Genomic DNA, 17,425 nt, shown 5'->3' with positions numbered 1-17,425 from the left:
ATAGCCATCGTGGATACAGGTAGGTATAACCACAAAAAAGAATATAAAAACAAATTTACCTTATTATATGCTCAATACAAAGCAAGTGCTAAGATTTTTTTTAAATAATAATAAATAAAAAAATTATAATAATAAACATAAATAAAAATACAAAAATAACAATGCAGTATATACTGTAATTTAAACACTGTGCTGTACCTGCATTTGTTTCAAGTAATGTGTGCTTTTAGAAATTTTACCTTCCTGGCCTTCCTTGCTGCAAAATCATTAATAATGTCATCATATGAGATTAGACCAGCAATGTCATGGTTAATGGCAATCACAGCCAGACCGCTGAGATGCTCCTGTGACATAGCTGACCATAAGCATATCTTGATAAGTTTCAGTTTTGAAAAGCTCCTCTCCGCTGAAGCTACTGACTGGTAGAGTCACTGCAATCCGAAGAGCAACCCACAGGTTTGGGTAAATTTCTGATAGCTGCTTCTCTTGTATGAAGTCCAGCATCTCCAGGGCGGTCATGTTGCTTGATGGCAAGTCAGTTAGGCTTTTCAATTTACGAGCAAGCTCCTTCCCATCAATATCAGACAGACCTTCAAAGCTTACGGTTTGTCCAAGGGATTCTGCTTGCTTAATCACATCCTGATCTGGTAGACTTTGGAAGTTAATAATCACTCCAAACATTGAGCCAACATCTCCAAGAGTTTGGAATCTCTCCCTAAGGGCTGAGATGGCAACATCAACAACCTGGTTAAAGAAAGTCACCTCCAGATTTTTTAAAGCATCCTGGATTGGCTCATCAGGAGCCTCATATGAAAAGTGCCTCCTTGTAGACATCAGCCTCTTCTGTGAAAGGACTGCCTCCACGTTAATGTTATCACACATTTCCTTTGCTAAGGTTTGTGCAGCTGTAAAGCCTGTGGCTTTGTATGTCTGGAGTGCTGCATCTACTTTTTTAAGCAGACTGATTGATACATCTAGCTGGATTTTTTCATGCTGCATAACTTTGCTCACCTGTTGAATTTCTTTAAGAGGTCATACCAGACCGCTGTGCAAATTGAAAAGCGGAATGACCCCACTTCCTTAGCCAGAAACTGGGCCTCAATCTTGATGGTTGGGTCTTTGGTTTGGCTCCGTATTTCAAGCAATGCCTCTCTCACAGCTGCTGCCTCATATCGAAGAGGTTCAATAGCCATCACCTGGCTCTCCCATCTTGTGTCTGATCACATTTTGAGAGTCTTTTTTATATGTTTTTCAAGTATTGCCCACCTTTGTGTAGAGGCAGAAAACAAGTAATAAAGATTCTGCAAGACACCAAAATATCCTGTGGCATCTTTTGAGCTTTTGGCAGCATCTGAAATGACCAGATTTAAAGTATGAGCCCCACGTGGAACAAACAGAGCTCTTGGATTTTTCTGCAGTAGCCTGGCCTGAACTCCTTTGTTTTTGCCCCTCATGTTTGCACCATTGTCATATGACTGTCCTCTGCAGTCATCGAAGGAAATCTGAAGATTCTCCAATCTCTGCAAAATTAAAGTGGCCAAACTTTGCCCAGCGGATTCCTCAGCCTTCAGGAATTCTTCTGGTGCTTCTGCAGGGTCCAGGGAACAAACATTATATTTGTCATTGCGTTCACATGAATGAGTTTCATAATATCTCTTATGTACAATACAATCACACATGAGAAATATTTCACACATAATATTTCTTGTGTTTTCACACATACCTGGGCAAGGTGGCATTGTGGAGTCAAATGTCATTAATGTGCTCTCATCTTCAGAAGAGGATATAGGTTCAAGACATGATGTTCCTTCGGTTGATTCTATAATTTTACAGTTCATGATGATGAAGAAAAGAAAAGAAAAGAAAGAAGGAAGAAAAGTTTGACTATCACAACTGCATATATATATATATTATTATTATTATTATTATTATTATTATTATTATTATTTTATTTTATTTTACTCCTCAGTTTTGTCATTTACATTAAATTACATTTTAATCTACTATACTGTAAAATTGAATTAGTTCAACTTAATTTTAAAAAGCATGCAAATGGACTGCCTTTAAAAATCCAAGTAAGCTTGAATAAAAATAGAAAGTTTTAATGACTAATTAGATACAACTTGCAAAGTATAGTCCACTTTACTTAGGCCATCAGTTTGCATGCTTTTATGGTGTACAGTACAACAAGTTTTTCCTCACCTGTGGAAGCTGGCATCTGTGGATCTGAGACAGATGTACTTGTTTTTCCAGTTTTATCAGGTGTTTCCAGGTACTTTAAAAAAGTATCTGAAATTGTAAGTCATTACTATTAAAAGCATAGCCATAGCTATTTCCATAATTAGAACATGTTGTTCTTTGTTACTGCAGAACTGCTGTATTCTCAGTCAGCGCTAACTAGTTAAAAGATCACTGGCTTTGCTTTTAAATAGCTAGCTTGTTGCTTGCGGACAGCACAGTAATAATTAGTAATAATCGTCTTTATTATTTAAATATATTAGGGGAGACTGCCTGGGGTTTGTTGTTGGCACAAATTATCAGAGTGTGTGACTTCATCGACTGAACAGGTTTGAACTTTTTAGTAACACAAGTCAAACATTCAGATACTGCACATCTATAACAGCATCTTATTATGGAAGCAAAAATCATTCTGTGGTGTGCTTAACCATTAGCATTTTTACAGAAGTTGGACAAAAGTCAACCAATCCCGGTCTTCATTGTAAATTCATTATCTAAATAATTTAACACCACAAAAATGACAAATGATATAGAAATTGTAATAAGCTTACTTTTGTTTTTTTCATGCTTTGCCTCTTCTTCTTTTTTCAAAATTGAGCTCCTGATGGTTTTTGTCGCTTCATTTTGCATCTCAACTAACAATCTTGATTGCTACTGCCAGTAATACTTTAGCAGCATTAGCATAAAAATTATGCCATGATCATTATCGTCCATAATGCCGTAAAAAAACAAAATCATCATCACTGACTCTCACACACACTTCACAGTCACACAGACACACCAACGGTGATGACTGATAAGTATGATGTACTTTTTAATTTTATTAAAAATAAATGTAAAAAACCACCGGTGGTGAGTGTCGTGTTGCACTTAATACAGCCATGCACACACTGCCGCTTATTTACATCGGCACTAGGGGACACCAACAAGCCAATTTGACCAAACAAATTTTCTGAGGTAATAAAAGGCATGAGGAACGTTAAATGTGGCTCAGTACTGTTAATCGGATTTGGTGGGGCGGCGCCCCAATTATGGTGATGCCCTAGGTGGCTGCCTATGATGCCTAATGGATTGACAGGCCCCATGTTGCTTCCAAAGGTTCATGTACCCTGAAATCAACTCCATTCAGTCAAATTACTGAGTAGCGTCATCACCCATCAGACATTTTTGCATTCATTAAATTGTGAACACATTTCTTTCTACCAGAGAGACTCTGAATAAATGTGAATAATCATGGATAGAGGGAGAAAATATTTTCCTTTGGCGTAAGCCCAGTGCTACGGTTCAGCACTCAGATTCTCGCTTGATCCGTCAGATCCTGCAGGACGACTATGATGGCAGGGGAGAGGAACTTCCCCTTACAGCAGGACAAGACCTTAACTGATGGTAAAGTGGTGGGGAGAAAATAACACGGCATAATGAGCAATGAAAGACAGCTGGAGAGCTTATCAAGAAGATGCTGGATTTTAATTGGATGAGATACCTGAATTGACTGAATGCGATCAACTTCAGAGACACAGGTTCTGGTCCCATGGGAATCAGGAAGTAATCCTCTTCATATAAACAATGGTGAGCACAGATCGTAAGTTGCATTTTCACTCAGAAATTACCTTTATTTTTATTTTTTGCTTTGGCCACTGTGGGCAGTGATTTGAATCTCAGTAAGCACAGACCGATTTCAGCTGAAGAACTTTCAATCTTGTCTTGCCAAATTCACAGGGTGAAGGTATTTTAGCTTTTTAAAAGTAGGCATCCTTTGCCTAGATTACACCTCTACACACTCTGGGCATTCTCTCAACCAACTTATTGAGGGAAGATTCTTTTTTTTTTTTCAATTCATCCCTTTCAATCATTTTTTTTTTCTTTTGTAAAGAGATTCATAGGTAGGCATGATTTGTATTTATCTACTAAACTAATTTCAAGCTTTTAAGCATAAACCTTTAGATCAAAAGGTTTAAGATTGTGGGAAAAATAATTAAGTCAAGTGTTTCCAAACTTTTGATATGCATTGTATAAGTGCCTCCAGAAGAATTAGTAATGAAAATATAGTGCTTGGGACTCTAGAGCTGCGATCTAGAGATGTGTTTACTGTTTATATTAAATATTGCACAAAAAACTGTACTGGTCTCCATAACAGTATGCAAACGAAATTATTTGTTCATGAACAGGGTATGAAAAAATAAAAAATACCGCTAACTGTCCTTGAACTCTTCATTCATCTCTCATAAAACCTCCAGCAAATGAAGACAAAGCTCTCAGGCAGGCATGCAAGCAGGGAAAACATGCTCGATTAGGCAGTCCCTGAACAGGACAGAATCTTTTAAAATGGCTGCCTCAGTCTTGAAGATAATTATGGGAGATTTACAGCTACAGGAATGAGGGAGGGGACCTGACGGACAGTAACCCTTCCCCAAAATTGCTGCAGTTTTACTTTTACTGACAGCTACTAAACAAGTTAATAAAGCCGGGTGTAAATTGCCTGGACTGGGTCCGAAAACTGTGGGCTATTTCTTCAGATTTATTGCATTTCTTGTGCAACATCTAAAGACAATGGATGAGGTGGTCCGCTTGATAAGGTTGAGTCGGTAGGGCTTTGGACAGGGGGATGTTTAATTGAGTCTGATTTATATAACTTGCCCTCCTCGTACTGCTGGAGAAATTATTTCAAAGATATAGCAAAAGAGCCTGTTGACTTTAAATTAATTTGATTGTGACACAAATAGCTTGGAACAATCTTTATTTTTGAGAGGTTAGTATAGATACCTGAGATGTATTTGTTATATTATATTATATTATATTATATTATATTGCAAAGACATAAAAAAACAGGCTTAAACATGGTAGAACTAATCTGCCTTTCTCTCTGCTCTTTCTCTCTCAGATCTCACTCCATTCTACTATCATCAAACACCACCTGCCTGTGAACCACAAATCCGAAGAACATCCAGATCTCCTTAAAGCACAAGTTTCCAGTTATTTTTACTTTCCATATTTAAGGACAGGGTTATTTTGGTTCATCTGCCTCAAATAGGTAGATCTCTGAATTATTAAGAAGTGGTATTCTGAAGTCTGCTATCTTGCCAATCCAAAAAATCTCAGGCAACACTTGTCTGTCTCGCACCTAAGTGAGCAACAGACAGTGCTGCGTCCAGGAGGATCCAGCCAACAACCTGCTCTCTCTACAAGCAAACCATTTCAGCGGAAAATGATTACTGACAATGCTGAGGATGCTTCATATTTAAATTAATATTTGCAGACTTTTCCTCCTACAATCGATTCACCTCAATGCAGTTTTGTAAAAAATAAATAAAAATAAAAATAAATACAAGAAGTGCATATCAAAGACTTTCATGGCAATAATGCATGAAATTCCAATTCTAGAGATCATATTATGCATCAGATCTTCATGTGCTACAAACAGATGATCAACACTATGTTCTTTAAACGTTTTTCTTATGTTCAGGGCGCATTGGGGTAACACATCCTAAATGACACCATGGTGACTCAAGATGTGCGTTATTTCAGTGACAACAACTGAAGTTGACATGAGCCCTCATAGCAAAATGTGACAACAAAGACTCCTGAATTCAGCATCATATGCCATGGTTGTGATAAAAGTGGGGGGTTATATATTAGAATGGGGTGATATTTCACATTGAAACAGCCAAGTGGAATTGGATGTTGCGGACTTACGCTGCTGTTCTTGCCGGACCAGTAAACGACTGCGTGGTTGTGCGCGGAGTCTCCAGCCAGTGCAAAAGTGCTGCTGGTCAGTTTGGGTTCGTCTGGTCTGGAATCCGATACTTTGCCATCCTCCTCATCATCATCCCTGTTCCAGCGAACTTCGGCACGTTTACTCTGCCTGTCTAGTCGCAGAACAGTGCTCTTTCTTTGCTCCTCCGTGCGGGCATCACCGCTCCTCCGTGCGCTCTCCACAAACTCGGGCTGCTCCGGAACGCTTCTTTGGACCCTCCTTAAAGCGGCGTCCACTTGATTTACCTCGGATTCACTTCCCATATATTCATCCGAAAAGAATTCTTCGTCCAAAGCGGACTCGGTGAAGTTCTCCACAGGCGCACGGGAATTGAGCTCCTCTGCGTTCGCGTCCCTTTCCAATTCAGGAAAATCATCCACCGCGCTTCCATCGGGTACTCCAATATTCGGGTAAAGATCTGTTGTCATTTTGGGTTTCTTTTGATCCTGTCTTGGATTTTTCCCAAGATCGGGCGGGTCGCGCAAATGCACATTTCCTCCGTTGTACATTTGCATTGGCGACACGCATGGTGCGCAAGTTATATCAGCCTTTACATGTGGAAAAAAATATAAGGAGGATAGAATAAGCCAGGTAGAAATAGTAAATTGTGAGCCAGGGAAAAAGCCCAGACTGGTCTCCATTGTTAGAATAGATTTTGGGGAATGGTTCTCCCCTTCCTCCGACTCTGTAACGCGCAGGGAAACAACTCCAGTGAAGTGTCGGGGTTTTAAAGAAGTGCTCCTCAGCAACACCGCTCACGTTCGGGGATGTGATGGAGTGAGGCAGCACATAGGGAGGTACTGAATCCAAGCCAAGTCGTTGCTGCGTCGGTGGGGGGGGGGGGGGGGGTTCATAGTGACAGCGTGCGTATTATTTATATAAATAATAATATAATAAATATATACTTAAGTAGTACAAATATAATTTAAAAAATAATAATAATGTTTTATTATATTTACTAGGCTATTATTTATTATATATACTCTCATTCTTATTGTTAATGCTCAAATGTATTAACCTTAATCACTAGGTTTCTGCTTCAGAATAATAATAATAATAAAAAAAATATTTACTCATTTATCTTTTTATTTATTTATTTTAATATTTATTTATTAGGCTATTATTTGCTTCAGACACATTGTCCTGTTTGCACAGCTGATAACACTGACTTCATGTGCGCAAACTAGGCTATATAACATCGGCGGAAGCCACGTAGCATAACTTATGGAATTATCTTTATACCAATAAAATTAAATACAAATAAAAAATGCATTCCTAAAAATGTGTTGTTTCTTTTGCGTAATGTATCACTAAGAAGAGGGAGATCAGGTTGGTTTGGTTGGTTTGGCATAAGAACGCGCACGGTTTTATTTTTTTCTCTTGTCATCCACGCGCACGGGGATGCTGTGGCCAGACAAGGCGCACTTGTGTTGACAAGGACAAAATTGCAGGAGCTCAGCATGGATAACCAACAGTCCTCACAGATCAGCTCGCATGGGCTGCTTCAGCAGGCTGCCTTTCTTCAGCAGAGACAGGATGACCACATATGGCAAGCTGTTTTGACATTTATTCCCTAAAACTTACTAGTATCTATTTGTCTGATACAAGTACTTATTTTTTAGTGACTAGTAACTATTTCATTAAATACTAGTACTTATTCAATAGATACTAGTACTTATTCATTAGGTACTAGTTCTTATTAAATAGATACTTGTACTTATTTATTAGATACTGTTCCATATTCATTAGATACTAGTGCTTATTCAATAGATACTGGTAACTATTCCATTAGATACTAGTAATTGTTCATTTGATACTAGTACTTATTCAATAGATACTAGTACTTGTTTATTAGGTACTAGTACTTATTTATGAGATACTAGTACTTATTCATTAGATACTAGTATGTATTTCAATAGTGACTAGTAACTATTCCATTGTTACTAATAACACATTTCTAAATTTTACCATTGATTCCTATGGAGATCTGTGGTTCAGATATCACCTATTCATTTCTTACTAGTGTGTATTCCAACAGATACTAGTACTTATTCAATAGATACTAGTAAATATCCCATTAGATACTAGTACTCATACATTATATATTAGTACTTGTTCATTAGAGACTAGTACTTATTCATTAGATACTAGTACTTATTCATTAGGTACTGGTACTTATCCAATATATACTAGTACTTATTCATTAGATGCTAGTTATTATTCATAAGATACTAGTACTTATTCATTATATACTAGTACTTATTCCAAATGTTACTAGTAAGATTTGTTATTTTACTAGTAAGTTTTTAATTCTACTCTACAGTCGCCATTCTGACTAGTCATTACATTTGACAGGTAAAAAAAAAAATTGTTACTAGTAAGATATGAAATGTTTCTAGTAACAATAGGAAAAGACACTAGTGCCTAATAAATAGGCACTAGTATTTAATAAATAAGTACTAGTATCTAAATAAAAAGTACTAGTACCTAATGAATAAGTACTAGTGTCTAATAAATAAGTACTAGTAACTATCGTAATACATACCAGTCAGAAGTGAACAGTTGATATCAAAAACAGAATAAGTACTAGTATCTTAAATTTGGAGGTATCTCCAACAACAAAAGGAACTAGTAAGAATGTGAATGAGGATATCTTCATTCAAACTGGTCATTGCATAAACATGAGAACCTTTTAGCTACCACATCTATATTGCCATATAGATCGAAATGAAATTAAATTTTGATAGGATTATAGGCTATAGCTAACCTGCTTTAGGAATGTTAGCATAGCATCAATGAAAACACAAAGAAAGAGAAATTAGTTGAATTTGGCTGTTTGTTGCATTAGTTATGGAATGAAGGGCAAGACTCGACTGACATTTGAATACATTATCATAATGCACTAACAGCCTTCTACCACAAATTGTATGTCTGCATCACTTATCCATCAAATCCAGACAGATATACATCTTAAATCCTCAACACAAAGTTTTTTTTTTTTTTTTTTTTTTCAAAAGAAGAGATGTCTTTTCAACTTTACAACTATACTTTAGATAAATCAAAGAATTATAAAAGTTTCAAATCAATGTTTTATGAAGCAGAAGTCCGGGGTTGGATTCCCCACTTTTCCCAATCCTGTTTCATGTCTCTACTCTTTATATTTCCTTTAATACTACTATAATAATAAATACAAATTAATATAAAGGTTGATTGCCTGGCAGTGGTTTGGTCAGTGTGAAGGTTGGTGAGTTGAGAGGAAGGGATGATCTGGGTAAAATTAACCATGGTTTTCTAATAATATGGTAGTAACCATGTTTTTTTTGGTGGAAGCCATAGTTTTCATGCAATTAACCATGGTCTTACAACAGTAATATTAGTGTGATCATGTTTAATTTTGTGCTTTAAAATACCATGGTAATATATGGTTACAGCAGTAAAACCATGGTTAATTTTTGTAAGGTTAAGGTTAGGTTTAGGGGTAGGGGATGGTGTGGGACTCTAAATAAACACAATAAACACGCTGAAGTGATGCCCCTATTTGCATGTTAGTGTTTAATTAAGAGTGCAAATAATACCTAACACTAGTCACACTTAATGCAAAGAAGATGCTTTTTGTTGCTATTTAGTGTAAATAGCATCTAGCTTATCTCTATTTGCATTTAGCTGCCTTTGTATTATTATTATTATTATTATTATTATTATTATTATTATTGCTTCATAAAGAAAACACAATACTTTAGTCTTTTATTCTTTATTTTTTATTGGAACATGGCAAGAATAGGGAAACTAGAGCATGACATGACAATTACATATAGCAAAACACTGAAGTAAAAGATACATATAAAGCAAATTAAAAGGTATGGTAACAAGGATAAAAACTGACAGACAGGAGAAGTAGTGCATTTTTCAGTGCAGGGCCAGGATCAAGTAAACACTGAAAGATAAATATTTAATCGATATTAATGTTACTTAATGGACACTACTGGTCTAAATACAAGTTGAGAAAGACCTAAAATTTTTGCGTACAAAACAGAAAGATGGATCAAACCAGAATGGAACTGAATGCAGGGGTCTCGATTTGCATTTTTCAAAAGTTAAACCATTTTCAGTTTTACTCACTGTCTGAACAACGCAATGCTCATTAACTCTGACAGTCATTGTTCGCTTTCATTAATTATAAAACTGAAGTTCTAATGCATGTTAAAAATAAATATTTTTTTTTTACCGCTGTTATCATCATAACAGATTTATTCTGTTCTGTGTGATGTCTAAGGACCAGGTGGAAGAGCAATTCAATATGCAACAGTGCCCCCATGTATCACTAAATGATATATGAGCTAATAATCAGTATCATAATTACTACAAACTTTATTGAGAGTTCCATGAGAGGACAGCAGCGGCAAAAACATCTGTAGCCTAAAAGTATGCATCCATATAGTGTAGAAAACCTATCATGGCTATTAATTATGATACAGGTTTAAATTCATGCCCCTGCAGAGTGCAGTCCTCTAACACAGATCTTACCAGCACTTAAAAAACAATGCGGAGGAAAAGCTAGAACGCGTCCTGTGTGAATGGCCCCAAACTACAATTGAATCATTTGGATGATTTTTTTTTTTTCTTATAATTCCATAATTTTTTTTTTTTAATTATCACTTATTACTACTTGCATTTACCTAATTTGACATAATCTGCACAAATGCAGATTTTTTCTAGACAGCTGCACCTGTGTCAGCTTGTACCTGATTCTGAGGTAAATTTGTCTCCCCTGCCGAGGGTGGAGGGAGCAGAGAGAGAGAGACAGAGAGAGAACGAGAGAGAGAGAGAGCGAGAGAGAGAGAGAGAGAGAGAGAAAATAGTCAAGATTACTGTTCATTTACGTTAAGTATACAGTTTATCTACCAATACAAAACTGAATTTAGAATAGAATAGAACCAAGAATTTTTTTAACTTACTTGCCATTGTATAGGCCTACTTCATTATGGACTGAGCTCAACAACAAGCACTGACTGACTGCATATATGTCAAAGACGTGCTTACGCATATAGGCAGATTTTTTTTCCTCCTAGGAATGATCCGAGGTTAGACGGAGTGCAAATAATTATTGATTTATGAATGAAAAAAAAAAAACTAGAATATGAACACAGAAAGAAGCATTCTCCTCAGAATGTTGGTTCCATGACTATATACAGTCATAGTAGTTTGTTGTAATTAGTTTGTTGCTGTAATTTATTGCACATAATCTTTAAGGAAAAGTGTCATCATGGATTAAAAAATAAGACAATTTACAATAGAAATGTAAAGTAACTGACTACAATAGCCTCTTATAATTTAATTAGCCATGTATTGTATTACTGCCGAATTTGTGGGATAAATAGAAAAAACATGACACCCTTTTCCATTTAATTTATTTATTTCATCATGCTGCTCAGCAGTTCTGTAATGTCTATGCCATTAATTGTTCATTCAGCAGCACTGATGTTTCAGTTTTCTGCCACTAGGTGTCACTGGGTGTTAAAGTGATACTACCCATTTAAGAAAGAGAGTGGTGTTGCATTTATATTCAACATAATATTTGCATAGTATGCAAATGTGCTCTGGAAATGGATATCTGTGGACTAAATAGTTAATAGTCATTAAAAATTAATTACTAGTGCTTAAATTTTCTAGGATAGTAACATATATACTAAGATACTAGTCACTATTAGAATAAGTACTAGTACCTAATGAATAAGTACTAGTATCTAATGGAATAGTTACTAGTCACTAAAAAATAAGTACTAGTAACATAAAAATAGATACTAGTAAATTTTAAGGAATAAATGTCAAAACGGCTTGCCATAGATCACATGCTGTTTGATGTTATGTGAGTGTAGGGTGGGCCTACATGTGTGAGCCTGTGTCTAGAAGTTAGCTAAATCTGGCAAAACCTGTGCTGATCTTTCCCCCAGCTGTTTCTGTCAAGTGTTGCGTCCGTGTAAAGCAACATCCAATATCTCACGCGAAAGGTGTGTGTGTTTCAGGTCAATATATTTAAATTAGGGAAACATTCTCAGCAGTTCGGTTGTGTGACACTAAAATACATGACAAACGGCATCGTGGATTTCATACGGAACGCAGTTTTTTCCATTAATTACGTGACGATTCCTTATTTTACAGGCGTTTGGCATATTTTGTTAATTAATTTTACCTGATACTGCTTCAGCGTGAGGGTGTCTCTCTCTCCACTCACTGTCATAAATTCCCTAAGTCAATGATGGTGGTGACAACGGTTGTCAGGGGCAGGGAATGGCAGAATTCAAGTGATAGTGCACCAATTACAACAAAGAATCTCCAGTTTCACAAAACAGCAGTTAAATACAGTTAAAGGGAAACTAACAACAGTAGATTATGGACTTTTGAAGCAGCAAAACAAGTGGGTATACCAAGGGTATACGCAAATATTGATCCTTAGAAGTTGTTAAATGCAAACAGCCCTAGGAAAAAAGTAAGCATACGGCGTATATGTGCGTATGGCCCTGACTACACCACTGGTCTGCTCTAAAACTTAGTGAGCTGCCTTGCTGTCTCCTGCCTAAGTCACCAGCTGTCTTCTATGGTAGCATCCTAACTGAAATTAAGTCTCACAAGAGACCAATTTTGAAATGCTCTACATAGGCAGTAACTTCGCGCATCATTCATGGACTGTATCCTCATTGTTAGTAGGCATATATTGGTTCTAGTCTGCAGTTACAATGGGTGACATTTCACTATTTGCCTTTACAGCAACAAGTCAGCCCTGTTCACACACATACATTTGTTTTTCTTTCATGATTGGCATGGTTTTGTTACTCATTCCATATTTATTTCTGCAATTCAAATGACTGATGTAGATCTATAACCTGCTTTATGCTTCTTTTCTTTCTTCCATGGTTCACAACAGTGATTTTCCTATTAAGATCATGGTTAAGGTTAGGTGTTGGGTAAGGGCATAGTTAGACCTTATGGTTAGGTTTAAGTTTGGGTTAGGGGTTAAACTTATGAAAAATCATAATAACATTGTTTGTTGGTTCATTTATTTGTTCTGTATGGGAGTAAAAGTCATACACTTTTGTACAAGCCAACTTGTACGATCATTGAGTAAATAAAAGGTTTAGTCGACTCACTTCTAAAAAGTGAATGGTTTCTGTGGCTTTTGGTAAGAGCACGTGGATTCATCGTTCACTCATCAGACTATTGTAATTTACATAGAGCCACTGTTTTTATGTGGGAGTGTTTGGCAATCTGTGCAGAATGTTAATGGCCACGGTTTCTTAAAAGAAGAAAGAAAAAAAGAACTCTAGAAAGAGTCTTGTCCCTTTGGTCCTTCTTGACTTAGATGCCCAAACATTTTCATGAATCTTCCAAACTTTATTAATCAGTGGTGTGAGAGGCTTATTCTTCAACTTTCAATACCTCTGAACATTTTTATGCAAATCGTCTCATATTTGAAACCCCAAATCGTGCCTGGATTTAATCAAGTAGTTGTAATATACCTGGAAAGAGCTTTCTATTAGCCTTCCCATTCATGTCAGTAGCAGTTGCTTGGCTGGTGCATACAGTCCCGGAAACACTGTTCCCTGCACATGTGTGCAGTCATGCACATCATATGTTGCTTCTGTGCAGACAGAAAAAAATATCCGTGCAGATGGTGGACTCAAGTATTTGGGAAAATCTAGGATATGTTCACACAGGAAGAAAAAAAATAGAATTTTTTGGCCAATCTGACTCCAGTCTGTTTAGGTTTTTGTAGTCTGAACAGGACAAAAACACAAAAAATCTTTTTTTACAAGCCTGATCCAAACCACATTCGTAGGTGGTTTGGAATCCGATAAATCTGATTTTTGTTAATGCATCTCAGTCTGAACGGTCATACCGGATTTTTATGTGTTTTATCATCATTGGACACTATGGGTTGTTTCATCAGGTGTTACGACGAGAAGACATATACTGCGTTCCAAACAGCATAAATGATGCTTCACAGGACATTTCCAAGGGAATACATTAATGATGGTCACATTATAGGATTTTTCAATCAAAGAATTACTTAAAAAATGAGTTTAGAATGACTGTTTTATTAAACCATTAAGCCCTCCAATAGTGGAAGGTAAAGGGGAATAGGGATTATCACTTCTGAATGGAATGCACCCATCATGTCAAGTATATGTTACTAGTTTCAGGGCAGCAGGGCTGCATTAATGCACAGGCTTGCCTGGGCTGAAGCCCCGGAGCCCCTGGCTGCAGGGGGGCCCCCAACTCCCAGGGGGCCACAGAGTTCAAATGTTCCAGAGTAAAAATGTTGTCAGGTAGCACACCAAAGACTTGAAAGATGCTGTAAACTCGTGCTTTAATTTTAGGAATGCTCCTCTATTTCACATATGTATGCACAGTGTACAACCAAACAACCAGTCTACACAAATGGTGTGTACTCATACTTTTTCTTTCATTCCCACTGTAAAAGGTCTCTTCTTTTTTTTTTTTTTTTTTGTCCTCAATTTGGAAAGCCCAATTCCCAATGCACTCTAAGTCCTCGTGGTGGCATAGTGACTCAATCCGGGTGGTAGAGGACGAATCTCAGTTGCCTCCGCATCTGAGACCATCAATGCACGCATCTTATCACATGGCTTGTTGAGCGCGTTACCATTCTCTGTGGCATCCATGCACAACTCACCACGCGCCCCACGCACAACTCACCACGTGCTCCACCGAGAGCGAACCTCATTATAGCGAACACAAGGAGGTTACCCCATGTGACTCTACCCTCCCTAGCAACCAGGCCAATTTGGTTGCTTTGGAGACCTGGCTGGAGTCACTCATCACACCTTGGATTCGAATTCGTGACTCCTGGGGTGGTAGTCAGTGTCTTTACTCGCTGAGCTACCCAGGCCCCCAAAAGGTCTCTTCTTAATGGAAAGGAGGAGGTGGGAACCAGATGAACACTCAACGAACTTTAATTACAACACAGACACTTCCAGCTGAAACACAACAGAAAACACTGACGCACACACTCAACTCCGCGTGCGTCTCTCTCTCTCTCTCTCTCTCTTTCTCTCTCTCTCTCTTTCTTGAACTGGCGTCTCTGGCTCCCATTTATCCCTCTCCCGCTGACTGGTCAACTCAGCGCCAGGTGCGCACCCTCACTGCCCGGCCACACCCTCCTCCTCGTCAATCCCACCTAATTAAATGGTAAAACATCTTGCACCAAGACAAATCAAACTGCTAATAAATTCTCAGTGGGTTCTTCATGCCCTTCACAGATTTCTACCAATGATTAAGATCATCTTCAATTGCATTGGTTGATGGTTTGAATATTTACAATAAGATAACAGGGCGATGTTCTGCTGAACACATAAAATATGCATGATATCAGGTCATTCTCAGCTGTATAAATTCAAATCTTCAGGATTATTGAGTGGTTTTTTGAAATCGCCCTTTTAGAACTGATGTGAGAACAGTTGCATTTGGAATTGCTTACTGTGAAGCTATAATGTTTGGCCTGGATGAGTGTTCAGTAAAGCTAAAATTTAAACATGAAGTAACCCAAAATGGTTTCATACATTGCAATTTTTTTTCTTTTTTTTCATTCTTTTTTTTAGTTATCCCCTTTTCTCCCCAATTTTGGAATGCCCAATTCCCACTACTAACTAGGTCCTCATGGTGGTACGGTTACTCACCTCAATCCGGGTGGTGGAGGACAAGTCTCAGTTGCCTCCGCTTCTGAGACAGTCAATCCTCACATCTTATCATGTGGCTCGCTGTGCATGACACCGCAGAGACTCACAGCTTGTGGAGGCTCATGCTACTCACCGCGATCCACGCACAACTTATCACACACCCCATTGAGAGCGAGAACCACTTAATCGCGACCACGAGGAGGTTACCCTATGTGACTCTACCCTCCCTAGCAACCGGGCTAATTTGGTTGCTTAGGAGACCTGGCTGGAGTCACTCAGCACACCCTGGATTCAAACTCACGACTCCAGGGGTGGTAGTCAGCGTCAATACTCGCTGAGCTACCCAGGCCCCCGCAAAGATTGTTTTTTAAAAGTGTGTAGTTTCTGTGCTACTAGTTTCAACAAATGTAATGGCAAAAATAATTTTCAAACAGGTTTCCCGAAACCCCCCCCCCCCCCCCCCCATCTGCTATTGGTTGAACAAGCAGATATTCCCGCTCCAAACTCAAGTGATTGGTTGAGCCAAAGTTACTATGTCAGGCTGATCAGGATGCACAAATAAACAGCAAATTTTGATAGTATCACAGATTCATACTGTTTACACTTTTCGAGGGAATCCACCTGCGAATGGGTTAGTTATATTAGTCTCTGCTTAAGCTGGGATTGGAGAAAGCATTTTTCAATAGTAATGGCATTATAATTCAGTGTAAACAGCACACTGTTGAATTAATGTACTGTATATCTAAACCATATCTGCTTGGGGAGCCCAGCTGGTGTTTCTCCAGGGTTGCATTTCACCAAGACCATTTTAGGAGTATTTGCATGTCAAAATGTATCTCCATCCAGTCAATGTAGCCTGGGGCAACAGATTTCGAGAGCTCTGATCAGAGCCCAGCTGGAGAGGGAGGACAGAGGGAAACCCATCCCATATAAGACCAATGGCAAAAAGCAAAACTACAGAGAGGAATAAACAAAATAAAAATAAAAGCGTAACACAGAGAAACAGTTTGAATATGTCCTGTGGTGGAGTTGTACTAAGAGAATAAAGAAAAACAAGAAAGCAGCTAACATAACTTTGACATTTTGATGTTATGGATCCATTTATCACTTCATGTTTCAAAAGTTAAATTATAGTGACGAATACCCAAACAGGCAGCTGAAACTGGATGATAAGGCAAACATACTCACAAACAAACCTACAGTTAAAGTTCTGCTAATGATCATTCACACATGGTTACAAGATGGCAATATGATCTGTTATCTACTGTGGCTGTGAAGTGCAAAACAAAACAACAAATCTAAAAACACAACAGCAAATCCAAAGACAAAATTACAATTCAGAAACACAACAACAAATAATAAAACACAACGGCAAATACGATGACAAAAGAGCAAATCAGAAAACACAATAGCAAATCCTGAAACAAAACAACAAGTTAGAAAACACAACAGCAAATCACAAAACACAACACCAATTCAGAAAACACAACGGCAAGACAGAAAACACAACAGCAATTCAGTCGAAATGGAAGGGTAGGTATCATAGCTTCTCACCTGATTGGCTGTGTGAAGGTGACCTAGTCATTTCTTCAAGATTGGTTCACTGATTATATCAAAATCCATGCCAAAAGGTCACTGACTGAAAAACTAAATCATTTGGAGTGTTTTCTCTCTCAGGAAAACAGTAACAGGATACTTAATAAGACAGAGAGTAAAAACAGCGAGCAGGAAAAGTTAGTTT

At 37.7% G+C, this 17,425-nt stretch overlaps 1 protein-coding gene across 1 annotated transcript in view; it reads right to left on the bottom strand.

The window, feature by feature from the left end:
* The window catches only part of LOC127445306 (VPS10 domain-containing receptor SorCS3-like), a 424,873-nt gene extending 418,173 nt beyond the window's left edge, over positions 1–6,700 (bottom strand). The window contains exon 1 of the mRNA XM_051705291.1: positions 5,932–6,700. Within this exon, the coding sequence (XP_051561251.1) occupies positions 5,932–6,633 (702 nt within the window). The 5' untranslated portion in view covers positions 6,634–6,700. The remainder of the gene's footprint in view (positions 1–5,931) is intronic.
* Positions 6,701–17,425: the final 10,725 nt, after the last annotated feature.

This window comes from Myxocyprinus asiaticus, chromosome 8 (assembly GCF_019703515.2).
Source record: "Myxocyprinus asiaticus isolate MX2 ecotype Aquarium Trade chromosome 8, UBuf_Myxa_2, whole genome shotgun sequence".
Lineage (NCBI taxonomy): Eukaryota > Metazoa > Chordata > Actinopteri > Cypriniformes > Catostomidae > Myxocyprinus > Myxocyprinus asiaticus.
The sequence above is the reverse complement of the archived record's forward strand: the minus strand, read 5'-3'. Positions and strand labels throughout refer to the sequence as shown.